Below are 13,596 nucleotides of genomic sequence, written 5' to 3' on the forward strand. Positions count from 1 at the left end.
CTTGACTTTTGAATACTGGATATGCTTTAAGTGGAGCCTTAATAAATTCATGGAACAAATTTATGTCGATATCTATTGTGTGCCAGGCAATTTGCTTAATTCATATCACTGGGGTAAGTGCAAAGGATACTTACATTAACATTCTACTTACCTTTCCCTCTGGGTATTTCTTCCTACCTACTTGAAAGGAAAAAGAAGTAGGACTTGTTTAAATGACTTTACTTTTATCTTTTTATATAGTTCTATTCAAATGAAGAAAGAAGTAATGTCACCTTTGAAATGTAATTGGTAAACATGGTTCATAATATTTAAAAGGATTTGTCAGAAAGCTCAGGGAGCAAAAAGATGGTTGTTTAGTAGAGCCACTAATTTCAAAAAGTTATCCTTTATTAGTTCTTACTTTATTTTATTTTATTTTTGGAGCCAAAGTCTCACTCTGTTGCCCAGGCTGAAGTGCAGTGGTGTGATATCGGCTCACTGCAGCCTCCACCTCCTGGGTTCGTGCAATTCTCCTGCCTCAGCCTCCCAAGTAGCTGGGACTACAAGCATGTGCCACCACGCCCAGCTAATTTTTATATTATCAGTAGAGATGGGGTTTTTGCCATGTTGATCAGGCTGGTTTCAAACACCTGACCTCAAGTGATTCACTCTCCTTGGATTCCCAAAGTGCTGGGATTATAGGTGTGAGCCACCGCACCCGGCCTGTTAGTTCTTATGTAAAAGCTGGTAGAGTTATTTTCTTTATTTCCAAGGGAAGAAAACATGCCTTTGCTTATTCAAATTGTCTAAATCCTATTCATATTATCTTCTGGCTAACATTACTTAACTAATGTTGGGAAAGGAGTTGCGTTTTCATTATTTTACTCTTCCCTCGCCATTGTTCTGAAAGCAAAATAGAAAAGCTCTAAGAATTTCCCAGTTGAAGAACAGCCTTTCCAGTTTAAGTCAGTTTTTCTAGCCTGAAAGGATTTTGTACAGTGAGCACAGATGTATAATTGTAAACCAGAAGCCAGCACAACCTATTTTGAGTACTTGGTTTGGCTTTCGAAGTATTAGTTTGCCTTTTAGGGGTACATTTTTAAAGCATAGATCTTACGATCACAAGATCATGCGTTAAGCCTCTTCATTGTCAGGGTAAGGGCTTAGTATTCCTACAATTATAAACTCAATTATAAGCACTAATTATCTGCATAGCCAGCTCATTAATAATTAGTATGTGTGCAGGCGTGGTAACTCACTCCTGTAATCATAGCTACTAGGAAGGCTGAGGCAGGAGAATGGCTTGAGACCAGGAGTTAAAAACCAGTCTGGGCAACATAGCAAGACCCCATCTGTAAAACAGACAAACAAACAAAAAAAAACAAATTTGCCAGGTGTGGTGGTGCATGCCTGCAGTCCAAGCTGCTAGGAAGGCTGATGCAGGAGGATTGCTTAAGCCCAGGAGTTTGAGGCTCTAGTGAGCTCTGATTGTGTTACTGCACTCCAGACTGGATGACAGAGCAAGACCCTGTCTCTAAAAGAGTAACAACAATAATAACAATAATTAGTACTAGGATGGTGAGATAGTAGTACTAGGATGGTAGGATGGTGAGAACTGGTTCTGGAACCCTGGTTGAAGCCATGTTTTATTTTCATAAACAGCACTGCTACTTATATTTTAGACTAACAACATTACATTAATGCTTGACATTCATAAAGCTTATTTATTTATTTATTTTGAGACAGAGTCTCACTCTGTCACCTAGGCCGGAGTGCAGTGGTGCAATATCAGCTCACTGCAGCCTCCATGTCCTGGGTTCAAGCAATCCTCCTGCCTCAGCCTCCAGAGTAGCTGGGATTACAGGCACGTGCCATCACGCCCAGCTAATTTTTGTATTTTTAGTAAATATAGGGCTTCACCATGTTGACCAGTCTGGTCTCGAACTCCTGACCTCAAAGTGATCCACCCGCCTTGGCCTCCCAAAATGCTGGGATTACAGGTGTGAGCCACTGTACCCGGTCTGTAAAGCACATATATTTAACAAAATAATATGTACAGGATGATTCAAATTTTGTTAAATATGTGTAAGATATGTATGTAATGATGGGGGAAAGGACTATAAATAATGTAATAAAATATTAATTATGTTTATCTCTGTAGTCAGACCTTATGTTAGGCTTTTAAAAAAATTTTTATTTTGGGCCATGAATATGTAATCAAGAAAAATTGCGTGACCACACCATGTGGACAATACACATACATATGTACGATTTATGATTGAAAAAGTATTCTTTAAAAAAAAAAAAGCCAAACGACTTTTGATAAGTTCTTAGTGAAACATCCAAATCTTTGCAGAACAAGAAGTGTCTGTCCCTGGATTGTAGAGGGAAAAACCTTTTAGATACAGTTGTCAGCAAATGGAGAGTTATCTCTGTAAGCTTATAATCTGCTTATGGCATTACAAAGGCATTTGAGGTGATACTTAATGATTATGGAAGTCTCTCAAAGATAGAAAATTGGAGGAAAAAACCCATTAGAATCAAAGTAGGACTAACTACAGGTTGTCTTCTAGAATACTGGCAAGCAAGGTTTTTGTTTTATGTGTTTTTTGCTTACCGGCGTTTTTGTTTTCATTCACAATGAAATTAGGTGTATTGTAGCGCATAAGAAGAATACAAGTTCTTGCAATTTAGACTGCCCACTTTATGGAATTAAAAATATCAATGAGGCCAGGCACAGCGGTTCACATCTGTATTCCCAACACTTTGGGAGGCCTAGGTGGGAGGACTGCTTAAGGCCAGGAGTTTGAGATCAGCCTGTGCAACATAGCGAGACCCCCATCTCTACCAAAAACAAAACAAAACAACAACCAAAAAAAAATTATTTTTTTTTCTTTTTGAGATGGAGTCTCGCTCTATCGTCCAGGCTGGAGTGCCATGGTGTGATCTCGGCTCGCTGCACGCTCCACCTCCTGGGATCATGCCATTCTGTCTCAGCCTCCCGAGTAGCTGGGACTACAGGTGCCTGCCACCATACTTGGCTAATTTTTTTTTTGTATTTTTAGTAGAGATGGGGTTTCACTGTGTTAGCCAGGATGGTCTTGATCTCCTGACATCGTGATCCGCCCATCTCAGCCTCCCAAAGTCCTGGGATTACAGGCATGAGCCACTGCGCCCAGCCAAAAAAATATATATTAATACATAGCTGGCATGGTGGCACACGCATGTAGTCCTAGCTACTCAGGAGCCTAAGGCAGGAAGGTCTCTTGAGCTCAGGAGTTTGAGGCTGCAGTGAGCTATATTGCACCACTGTACTCCAGCCTGGGCAACAAATCGAGGCCCTGTCTCAAAAAACAAAAAACAAACAAACAAACAAAAAATCAGTGAGAGCAAGGTACTGCTTTTAGCCACTAAGATATCTATTTTTGAGCATGTTTGAGCAACACAGATACTATCACCCCTTATATTTCTTTTGGAGCTCAAAAGATGCGTTCTTATGCCTTAAATTATTTCATTCTCAAGTACTTTTGTGTGTGTGTGTGTGTGTGTGTGTGTGTGTGTTTGAGACAGAGTTTCACTCTTGTTGCCCAGGCTGGAATGCAATGGCGCAATCTCGGCTCTCTGCAACCTCCACCTCTTGGGTTCAAGTGATTCTCCTGCCTCAGCCTCCCAGATAGCTGGGATTACAGGCATGAGCCACCACGCCTGGCTAATTTTGTTTTATATTTTTAGTAGAGATGGAGTTTCACTGTATTGGTCAGGCTGGTCTCGAACCCCTGACCTCAAGTGATCCACCTGCCTCAGCCTCCCAAAGTGCTGGGATTATGAGTGTGAGCCACCCAGCATGGCCTCATTCTCAAATACTTGTGATTAAAGATATTCCCATTTTTAAAATGGGAAAACTTACATAGCACTGCAAGTTTGCCAAAATTGAAATTAAAATGAATTTATTACATTCTTTGCAACCTTGAGTACCTTTAATGTGTCAAGTACTCCAGAGGCCGAGGTTAGCAAATTGAATAAGATGCAGTTTTCACACCTTTGTGTACTTGAGCCTCCGTGCCCCATGGTTGCCAGATCTCTCTTCTTGAGCTTAACTGAGCTGGGCGATCCATGTGATATGCAGGAATATCAACACCAGCAATGTCTAGGAAAGGACAGCCACAGGGAACTCTGGCTTCTTGTGTCCAGAGACTCAAGCTGAGTTGGGCTTCAGCCCCACCCTGGTGGGAACCTCATTGCTGTACCCTCCCTGAGACTATTAGCCTCTCCCAAGCAGCATCTCTGCCTACATGGCCATCCCTGCTTGACCAGAGGTCCAGTGTGTGAGAACATAGGATTCCTCATTCTTGATCCCTATCTATCTGCCTTTGTGTGTGCTAAAAGGCTGGATTTGAAATTAGGCCTTGGCAATATTAGAAAATTAGATAACTGTGCTACTGTCTGCAGAGAAGAGATTGCCCATCACCATTTTGGGGCATCTGTTTCCAGGTAACTAGAGGTTAATTGCACTAAAAATAGAAGAGGTGCCTTCAGAGGACTTTCAGTAGTGAAGAAAGGGTTAATCCTGTTTCTCTACAAACCCTGGAAGCAGTTTGTCTGGAATTGTCCAAACCGTTACCAGAGAGCTAATCATCAGCACTGGTATTATATATGAAAAAGGAAGGCTAGGGATGTGTGGTATGTCTGGTAGAATTGGTAGCTGGATGCTTTCCCCCATAATTCAGCAATTGGTATTTTAGTTAGAAAGGCTCTCTTCAGACTGAAGTTGTTTCCAGTAACTGCCTTTTCCAACTAAGTTAAGGTGAGTTGAGAGCATGCTAAGCATTCTCCACTACTTGTTGCTATCGCATCTGTATATTTATGAGGAAAGAGAAATCTGAGATATACTGGAGTTTTTTGTTTTTTCATTACTACTGTTAGCCTAGCTCCATTGTTTGATTACTAATTTGGGGACTTTTGTGAAACTGTCTGGTGTGAATATGTTCTTTTCTTTCACATTTCTGTTTAAAGGGCAGGGGAAAAGGGAAGCAAACTGTAGCAAAAGAGAGATGAAAGTAGATTTCATTCATTTATTCTGTTACAAATTTTAATTGAGTGCCTCCTATATTCTGGTCATTGTTCTTGTTGCTGTGGATATAGCAGTGAAAAAGACAGACAGAGAGGGGAAGAAGGGGAACAGATGTAAAACTGGAAAGTGAATTAGTGGGGAATGGGCTGGGAGGAAGAATTTAAGTGCTCAGAGAAGGTTTCACTCAGATCTTATATTGGAGCCAAAATGTAGATTACAAGATGTTGCTAAGATTGGACTACATGTCTTGCTAGTCATGATAATGACTTGGACCAGGGTGGTGATGACGAAAACTGAGACCCTGTTACAATCAGGAATTTCTCTGGCCTGCTGCCTACTTTTTCAGTGCAGTCTTTAATCAGCTTTACATTTAAATTTAAATAAAGTAATATTTTGACATAGCATATAGTTATGTGATTTCTGGGTGCTTTTTTTAATTGTTGAAGTTTTTGACTATTAATTACTAACTGTAAAACATCTAATTTGTTTTTGGCTTCTATATACTGATCTTCCTAAATCTATATGTATCACAGTGTTTGTGAAAGTTGTTTATAGCTGTTTATTAAAATATTTATTGTCTTTCTTATTATAAAAGCGTTATACAGAAAGTATAACAAAATATAATGAAAAAAATAACCTGCAGGGTGCAGTGACCCACGCCTGTAATCCCAGCACTTTGGGAGGCTGAGGTGGGAAGATACCCTGAGGCCAGGAGTTATCAGCTTGGGAAACAGAGTGAGACCCCCATCTCTATAAAAAAAAAAATTACAAGTAGCTAGGTGTGGTGGTGTGTGCCTGTAGTTCCATCTACTCAGGAGGCTGAGGCGGGAGGATCACTTGAGCCTGGGAGGTTGAGGTTGCAGGGAGCCATGATTGCACTATGCACTCCCACCTGGGCAACAGAAGGAGACCCTGTCTCAAGAAAAGTAAAAATAAATGGTAACCCATGATTCCACTTTACAGATAAACATTTTGTTTTCTTTTTAGTCTTTTTTCTGCACACAGATATATTTATTTCCAAGTTTTTTTTTATTTTTTGAAGTAGTAAATTTGGTAAACAATAGTTTTCATAAGAGTTCAGTAGTTAGGTGTTTTGTTTCATTTACTTTTTCGTAGCCTTCTTCAAGGTATGGGATCAATTTCCTATTCTTTTCACTTGAACTGCTGCTGTCATTAGTTGAAAAGCCATCTTCCCATTAGGTATTTATTGTGTAATTCTGATGTATTTTGATTATATTTTCTATGTCTTCAGCCAGCTTTTTAATAATATCCTTAAAATGTTCATTGAGCTGAAGTCACAGATTAGTCCTTGAGTTCAGTTTCTTTTCCTTTTTTAGATTTATTCTTTTCTCAGAACTATAACATGATAAGCTTTGCCAGAAACCATCATTCTAATTTTCAGCTAATATAAATTCAGTATGTTAGTTTGTTAATTAACTCTTAGATTGCTTCTATGATTTATGGTGATTTATTTCAGCTGATAGCAGTATCATCTAAATATTGAAATGTTAGAAATATCTTCTTAAAATGTTTGAATTAACTTAGATCTTAACTATAAAAGTATATTCAAGAAAATATAAATTATTTTTGAAATATATTTGTCCTCAAAGCAGGATGAAATGTAATGATGATTCTTGATTATTATTTTGCAGACTTCAAAGGAAGACCTTCTGCAGGCTGATTTTGAAGGTGCTTTAAAGTTCTTTAGAGTTCAGCTTCCAAAGAGATACAGGGCAGAGGAAAATGCAAGAAGACTGATGGAGCAGGCTTGCAATATTAAAGTAAGACACATGAGTTTTTATATAATAAAGGTAAAATATGAGTTCAGAATAATACAGCAAATTATGTAAAAAAATTTTTATATGTTGCAAGGTTTGATTATGTTTAAGGTTAGATTGTGTATGAACTGGTTTCTCCCAGATGTGTTTGCCAGGCTAATATGTGTATAGTAGCTGTACTTTCTAGTAGGACTTAGAGTGAAAGTTGGCAGGCTTAGATTATAACAATAGGAAGACAAACATTTATCTCATAGGTGGGGCTCTAGAGTGGGCTGCTGTGATAGTGGTTTCCATGGAAGCAGACTTAGTATTTAGCTTTTGCCATCTGTTTTAAGATTATTTAGGACAAAGCAAGAAAAGATTTCTTAGGCAATGCTTTCATTTCTCTAAGGGACTTGGAAAATTTGAGTCTTGATGTGCCCATTCCCATCCCACACCTGCCAAATATCTCTGGATACATTGTCACATGTCTGATAAAACTAAACACATTTTATAAATCAATTTGAAATTGAAAACTCTTTCCAGAAAGTTGTAGTATTAAGGTGAGAGAGCATTCTTAAAATATTTGGAACCAATTTACTGATGCTAATTCTTATACCTCTACAATATGCCAAGGTATCTTTTTACCCAACCATAACATAAATATAAATTGTTTTCCTAAACAAACAGAGATCCTGGTCTTAGGGACTTTACATTCTTGCAGAAGGAAACAGAAAATAAGCAACATAATAAATGTATTATTTATTTAACATGTTAGAAGGTGATAAACAGCTGTGAAAAAAAAAGAGTAGGAGAAGATAAAGGGAAATTGGATTGGTGGGGGAGCAAAGGTTATGATTGTTTTTAGATAGTCAGCATGGACCTCACTGAGTCAACAAAGGAGATGAAAGATTAGTCATGGAGATGTCCCGGGGAAAAGCTTTCTAGGCAGAGGCAACAGCCAGTTGAAAGGCCCAGAGACTGTCTCATGCCTGGGTGGGCTTGAGGAACAGCAAGGTCAGTGCAGCTGGAGTGAAGTCAGTGAAATGGGAGTAGTAGGAATGCTCACAAAGAGCCAGAAAATGTAGACCATTGTAAGCATTTAGGCTTTACTTTGAGCAAAGCAGGGAGCTCTTGCAGGGTTTTTAGTGGAGCAGTGATATGATCTGTCTGAGATTTTTAAAGGATCACAATGGCTATTTTGTTAAAAACAACCATAGGAAGGTAAGAGAGGTAGGGACATCAGACAGGAGATTTTGGAGTAATCCTCTTGAGAGATGATAGACTGAACCAGGGTGTTAACAGTGGAGACAGAGATGGAGATGGAGTGGAGATGGAAATGGTTGGAACCTGGGTATTTTTGAAAGAGAACCAAAAAGATTTCATGATATATTAAATGTGAGTGTGAGAAGAAAAGAAGAGTTAAAATGATTGCACAAATTTTGAACTACGCAACTAGGAGATAAGAGTCACCATCAGTGTATTAAGCATATTACTTCAAAGGTACTTTGACCAGACTTCTTTTAGGCACCAGAGCCACTGTAACATTTTTTTGTGTAACACAATTATTTTGAATTTAAAGCAAATTATAAATGTTAAAAAGTACAGTTCAACACTGAAAGTAAGTAACTGGGCAGAAAAAAATTATTTTGTCTTTCAAGTGAGCTTTATATTCAAAGAGATCATTTTCCAAAGCTATCGTAAGAAAGATGGATTTCTGAAGTTTTCATTCTGAAATGAAAACTCTTGAAAGCCTTCACCACTGGTTGTTTTATTTGGCCAAAGTCTAAACCACATTTATTTGTAACTTTGAAAGTATATTCTAGGCTGGGTGCGGTGGCTCAAGCCTGTAATCCCAGCACTTTGGGAGGCCAAGACGGGCGGATCATGAGGTCAGGAGATCGAGACTATCCTGGCTAACACGGTGAAACCCCGTCTCTACTAAAAATACAAAAAATTAGCCGGGCGAGGTGGCGGGCACCTGTAGTCCCCGCTACTCAGGAGGCTGAGGCAGGAGAATGGCATGAACCCGGGAGGCGGAGCTTGCAGTGAGCTGAGATCTGGCCACTGTGCTCCAGTCTGGGCGACAGAGCGAGACTCCATCTCAAAAAAAAATAAAAAAAAGAAAGTATGTTCTAGTGGGCATGATGCCTTTGACTGAATTTTGTGGGTGGTGAATTTGAAAGGTAGGCTTCAGCCAACTGATTGTTTTGGAGATGCCAGAGAGAAGTATTGTAAATTGGGTCAATGCTGTAGGCATCCTTTAAAATAAAATATTTATTTCTAAGAATATAAGAGTGGAGAAATAAGAGGTATAGGTAAGGTGAAAAGTTAAAGGTTTTTAAGGGAAATCTCAGAGCATTGGCAAGTCACTGAGGACAAAAAAAAAAAAAAAAAAAAAAAAAAAAACAGGAAAACAATTGAAAAACATGAAATGTATAGGGAAAAATTTTTTCTCCAACATAATTTATGAAGTTCCTGGAGGTGGCTAGTTATTATCAGTCCAGAAACATGGGATCTGAGAGATGGAGAAGCATAAAATGTTAGAAAACAAGTTCAAAATATAATCCAAATGGACTGTTCCTGGAAGGGAAGTGCTGGGTACAACCAGAATAAATGTTTTTGGACATGAGTAGGGAAATATGAATATTTTTAAAGCTTTTAATATGGTTTCAATAATTTAAAATGTTTAATAATTTACTATGTTTTAATAGTTTTTTTGTAGGGTTTTCTTTGCATTATCTAAGGAGAATGCCTTTTTCTTGGGTATTTAAGACGGTATCCACAGGACACCATTTCATTTATAACATACAATTGTAGAGTGAATGATTGTGAGGCAGATATGAGGTGAAACTGAAAGAAGGAAGACACGAGTAGTCCAGTATTGGGCTGGAATTGTGCTGGGACTAGAATGTGGGTCTCCAATCCAAAGGTCTAAAATTGTCTTTAAACCAAGACCTAGATTTTGGTTGCTTTTATGTCAAGACTGTGACTCTATGTACGTACTTATATACAAACATAACTGAAGAGATACTTACCCTTACACTGAGGCACTCTGATGGTTTTTGTTCTATTATATTGTATTTCCTTTTTTTTTTTTTCGAGATGGAGTCTCATTCTGTTGCCCAGGCTGGAGTGCAGTGGCGCAATCTCTGCTCACTGCAACCTCCCAGGTTCAAGCAATTCTTCTGCCTCAGCCTCCTGAGTAGCTGGGACTGCAGGCATATGCCACCACACCCGGCTATATTTGTATTTTTAGTAGAGACAGGGTTTCACCATGTCGGCCAGGCTGGTCTCGAACTCCTGACCCCAAGTAATCCATCACCTCAGCCTCCCAATGTGCTGGGATTACAGGTGTGAGCCACCATTGCCCAGCCTATTGTATTGTATTCTATTCTATTTTAAACTTCTCCCCAGATCCCAAGAAAATCCCCAAACCAAAAGGCTGACCACAACCCACTAAATCGATTTTACAATAGCTTGTAGCTTTGAAAAAACACCAAGACCTGTCCCACCATTCCTACCACCTCCCCGTTCCCCATTCTGATCTACCACAACCCATGAGAGGCTGTAGACGATGAGGTGTTACAATAAATAATGGAAGTGCATGTGTGGATAAGGATGTGAGTCATCATGCCATCATTACAGCAGCTTGTGCTGGCAGTTGGAACTTTTAGGAGATGATGGACTTACAGACTGAGACTTATATGTTAGACAAAGCATTCATGGACAAAGGTGACTGCAGGCATGGAATAGGCAAGAAACTCCTTATCCATAGCCTGTTTAAGATTAAAGATAGAATTTCTGCCAAAAGTAATCACGTTTTTAAAATTTTAAAATTGTTTGCAAAGTTGGTGTTATATATAGTTGTATCTTTTTTGAATGGACATGTTCCCATTGAATTACTCCCCAAAATAATCACTTTCCTTTAATTTTAAGGAACTGTAACCAGTGATTTCAGTGAAACTGAAACTGACTTTAAAATAGTGCAGCAGTTGCAAGCAAAAAATAACTTGTTAGCTCTGTATGTGGTTTATTTCTGTGAATGTACCAACAAGATTTGTTAATAAAGCACATTAGATTGGATAAATAATTTTATTTTTCTAAAACTTGCATGACATTAAGTATCAGGAACATTTTCAATAGCTTCTAAACTGGTAATTTAACTAATGTGATTCCAGGTTATTCTAATACCCTTCTGTTCCTATGGTTTCAACTAGGCTAAAATCAGAAAACATATTGACCCATCAGGCTTTACTTTGAATAGTCATTTGGTTACTTTCAATATTGAAATCAAGACCTAAATAAAAGATGCTTAAAGTGCCTAATATGAATATCCTGTACTTTCCCAGGGAGTCAGTTTGTATTAAATATCATAATTTGATTTTTGCCTTATAGTTAAAAATTCTATCATTGCAGAGCTTCTTAAATTTGGGTTTTGGCTTCAGAGACTCTGAATTACCAGAAATTTGAATTTCTTTGTATGAACGTATGAGCATTTTGTTTTTCTTGGTAACATAATATATAGCCTTTTTTTTTTTTTTTTTTTTTTTTTGAGACGGAGTTTCGCTCTTGTTGCCCAGGCTGTAATGCAATGGCGCCATCTCGGCTCGCTGCAACCTCCGCCTCATGGGTTCAAGTGATTCTCCTGCTTCAGCTTCCCGAGTAGCTGGGATTACAGGCATGTGCCACCACGCCTGGATAATGTTGTATTTTTAGTAGAGATGGGGTTTTTCCATGTTGGTCAGGCTGGTCTCATACTCCCGACCTCTGGTGATCCGCCCTCCTTGGCCTCCCAAAGTGTTGGGATTACAGGCGTGAACCACCGCACCAGGCCTCATAATACATAGCTTTATCAAGGGCATATACACATAATCTTCATAATTCTTGATCTGATTACCTGTTTTCTACATATTTTTATTCAATACCATTTATATTGTATGAGGTTGAATTGATGAAATTACCATTCCTGTTGGTCAGAAACTGTCAGGTATTTGATGGTTGTTTGTGATTCAGTATTTTATGCCTCCTTACAGCTCAGATAGATGCATATGTAGCTTAGCTCTATGGCCATGCAAACTTTTCCTGAAAATTATTCTCCGAAGGTTAAGAAACAAGTCTTTTTTTTTTTGAGACGGAGTCTTGCTGTGTCACCAGGCTAGAGTGCAATGGCACGATCTCTGCTCACTACAACCTTCACCTCCCCAGTTCAAGCGATTCCCCTGCCCAGCCTCCCGAGTAGCTGGGACTACAGGTGCATGCCATCATGCCTGGCTAACTTTTTGTGTTTTAGTAGAGACGGGGTTTCACCATGTTGGCCAGGATAGTCTCAATCTCCTGACCTCGTGATCCACCCACCTTGGCCTCCCAAAGTGCTCGGATTACAGGCATGAGCCACTGCACTCAGTCCAGTCTTTTTTATTTTTAAAGTTGATTTTTATTTGGAATAATGTTCCAAGTACCATATTTACAATGGACTTCACTAGTAGCAAAGTTCTTAAGCACAATCATCCCAAATTTTCTGTTGGTAGAGCTTTATAATAGAGCATTTTAAAATATGTTAGCTTATTTCACTTGTGTTTTATTAGTAAAAATAATTTGAGCAAAATTAAAATGCAAAATCTGACATTAACCTAAAAGAAGAAAATTAGGAAAGAAAAGTTATTTATTGAGTGCCTGTTGTGTCCCAGGAACTATGCCAAGAAGACTTTTCAGAGGAAGTAACAGTTAAAATGAAACCTGAAAGATTATTAGGAGTTAAGGAGTGTACCAAGGCAGGGAGAAGGATGTTTCATGCAGAGAATATGCAGAAGCCCATAGGTAAAAAAATATGGAGTTGCCCAAGACCTGAATGTAGGTCATGACTGGAGAGTAGGATGCAAGGAGGGAGAGGGAGTTAGGGGAATAGATAGAGAAAAGACTAAAGAGGTAAGCAGGAGCCAGCCAGCTTGTGCAGAGCCTTCTAAACCATGGTAAACAATTTGGATTTTATCCTGAGGGGAGTGACAAGCACTGAAGGATTTAAAATAAGAGACATAAATTATCAGGTTATTGTTAGGAAGGTCATTCTGGTTGCTGTGTGGGAATGGATTGAAAGGGTTAAGATTCAATATAGGTGACAGACCATTTCAGGAGCTGTTGCAGTCATCTAGGTGAGAAGAGACCAGAGTTTTTGCAATGGGCTGAAGAAATAATGGATGAATTCCAGAGACATTCAAGACATAAAATTAACAGATTTTAGTGATTAGATGTGAGCATCAGGGCAGATAAAGAGAGCCAGTGATAGCACTTAGGATTCTTACTTAAGCAACTTGGTGGAAATCACACTGAGAAAGGAAACAAACAAGAGAACAAATTATAAGCACTAAAGATAATGAGTTAAATTTTGACTATGTTAAGTTTGTGGTACGTATCCACAACTCATATCCAAGTAGATATAAATATCTAATAGGCAGGTGGATACTGAAGTGAGATCTGAGCTAAAAGTAGACATTTCAGAGTCATCAGCATTGAAACCATGGGAGTGGGTGAATTCTCATAGAGGAGTATATACAATGAGCAGAGAGAAGGTTGGAGGATAGATGCATTCACATGTAAAATACAGACAAGGGAATAGAAGCTGGTGAGACTAAGAAGGCAGGAAGAAACCCAGAAGAGTATGAATGTGAACACTAAGGGAAAAGGTGTTTGTTTTCAAGAAGGAAGGAGTTGAACAAGTGCCGGTGGTACCTAGAGGTCATGTATAAGGTACTGAGAAGTAGAAAGTGGCTATTGTGCAATATTTAATGA

At 38.8% G+C, this 13,596-nt stretch overlaps 1 protein-coding gene across 14 annotated transcripts in view; it reads left to right on the forward strand.

Annotated features, from left to right (window-relative positions):
• Positions 1–13,596, forward strand: part of LOC105484451 (RAB GTPase activating protein 1 like) — a 796,528-nt gene that overhangs the window by 602,387 nt on the left and 180,545 nt on the right. For 13 of the 14 annotated variants that reach the window (XR_011607830.1, XM_071069690.1, XM_011746062.3 and 10 more), the window contains one exon: positions 6,703–6,831. Coding sequence is in view for 12 of the 14 variants with exons in the window: in XM_071069690.1 (XP_070925791.1) it covers positions 6,703–6,831 (129 nt within the window). In the remaining 2 variants the exon portion in view is untranslated. Of the gene's footprint in view, positions 1–6,702; positions 6,832–13,596 lie in introns of those variants that run through there. The other variant, XM_071069718.1, reaches the window with a different exon arrangement.

Source organism: Macaca nemestrina, chromosome 1 (assembly GCF_043159975.1).
Source record: "Macaca nemestrina isolate mMacNem1 chromosome 1, mMacNem.hap1, whole genome shotgun sequence".
Classification (NCBI taxonomy): Eukaryota; Metazoa; Chordata; class Mammalia; order Primates; family Cercopithecidae; genus Macaca; species Macaca nemestrina.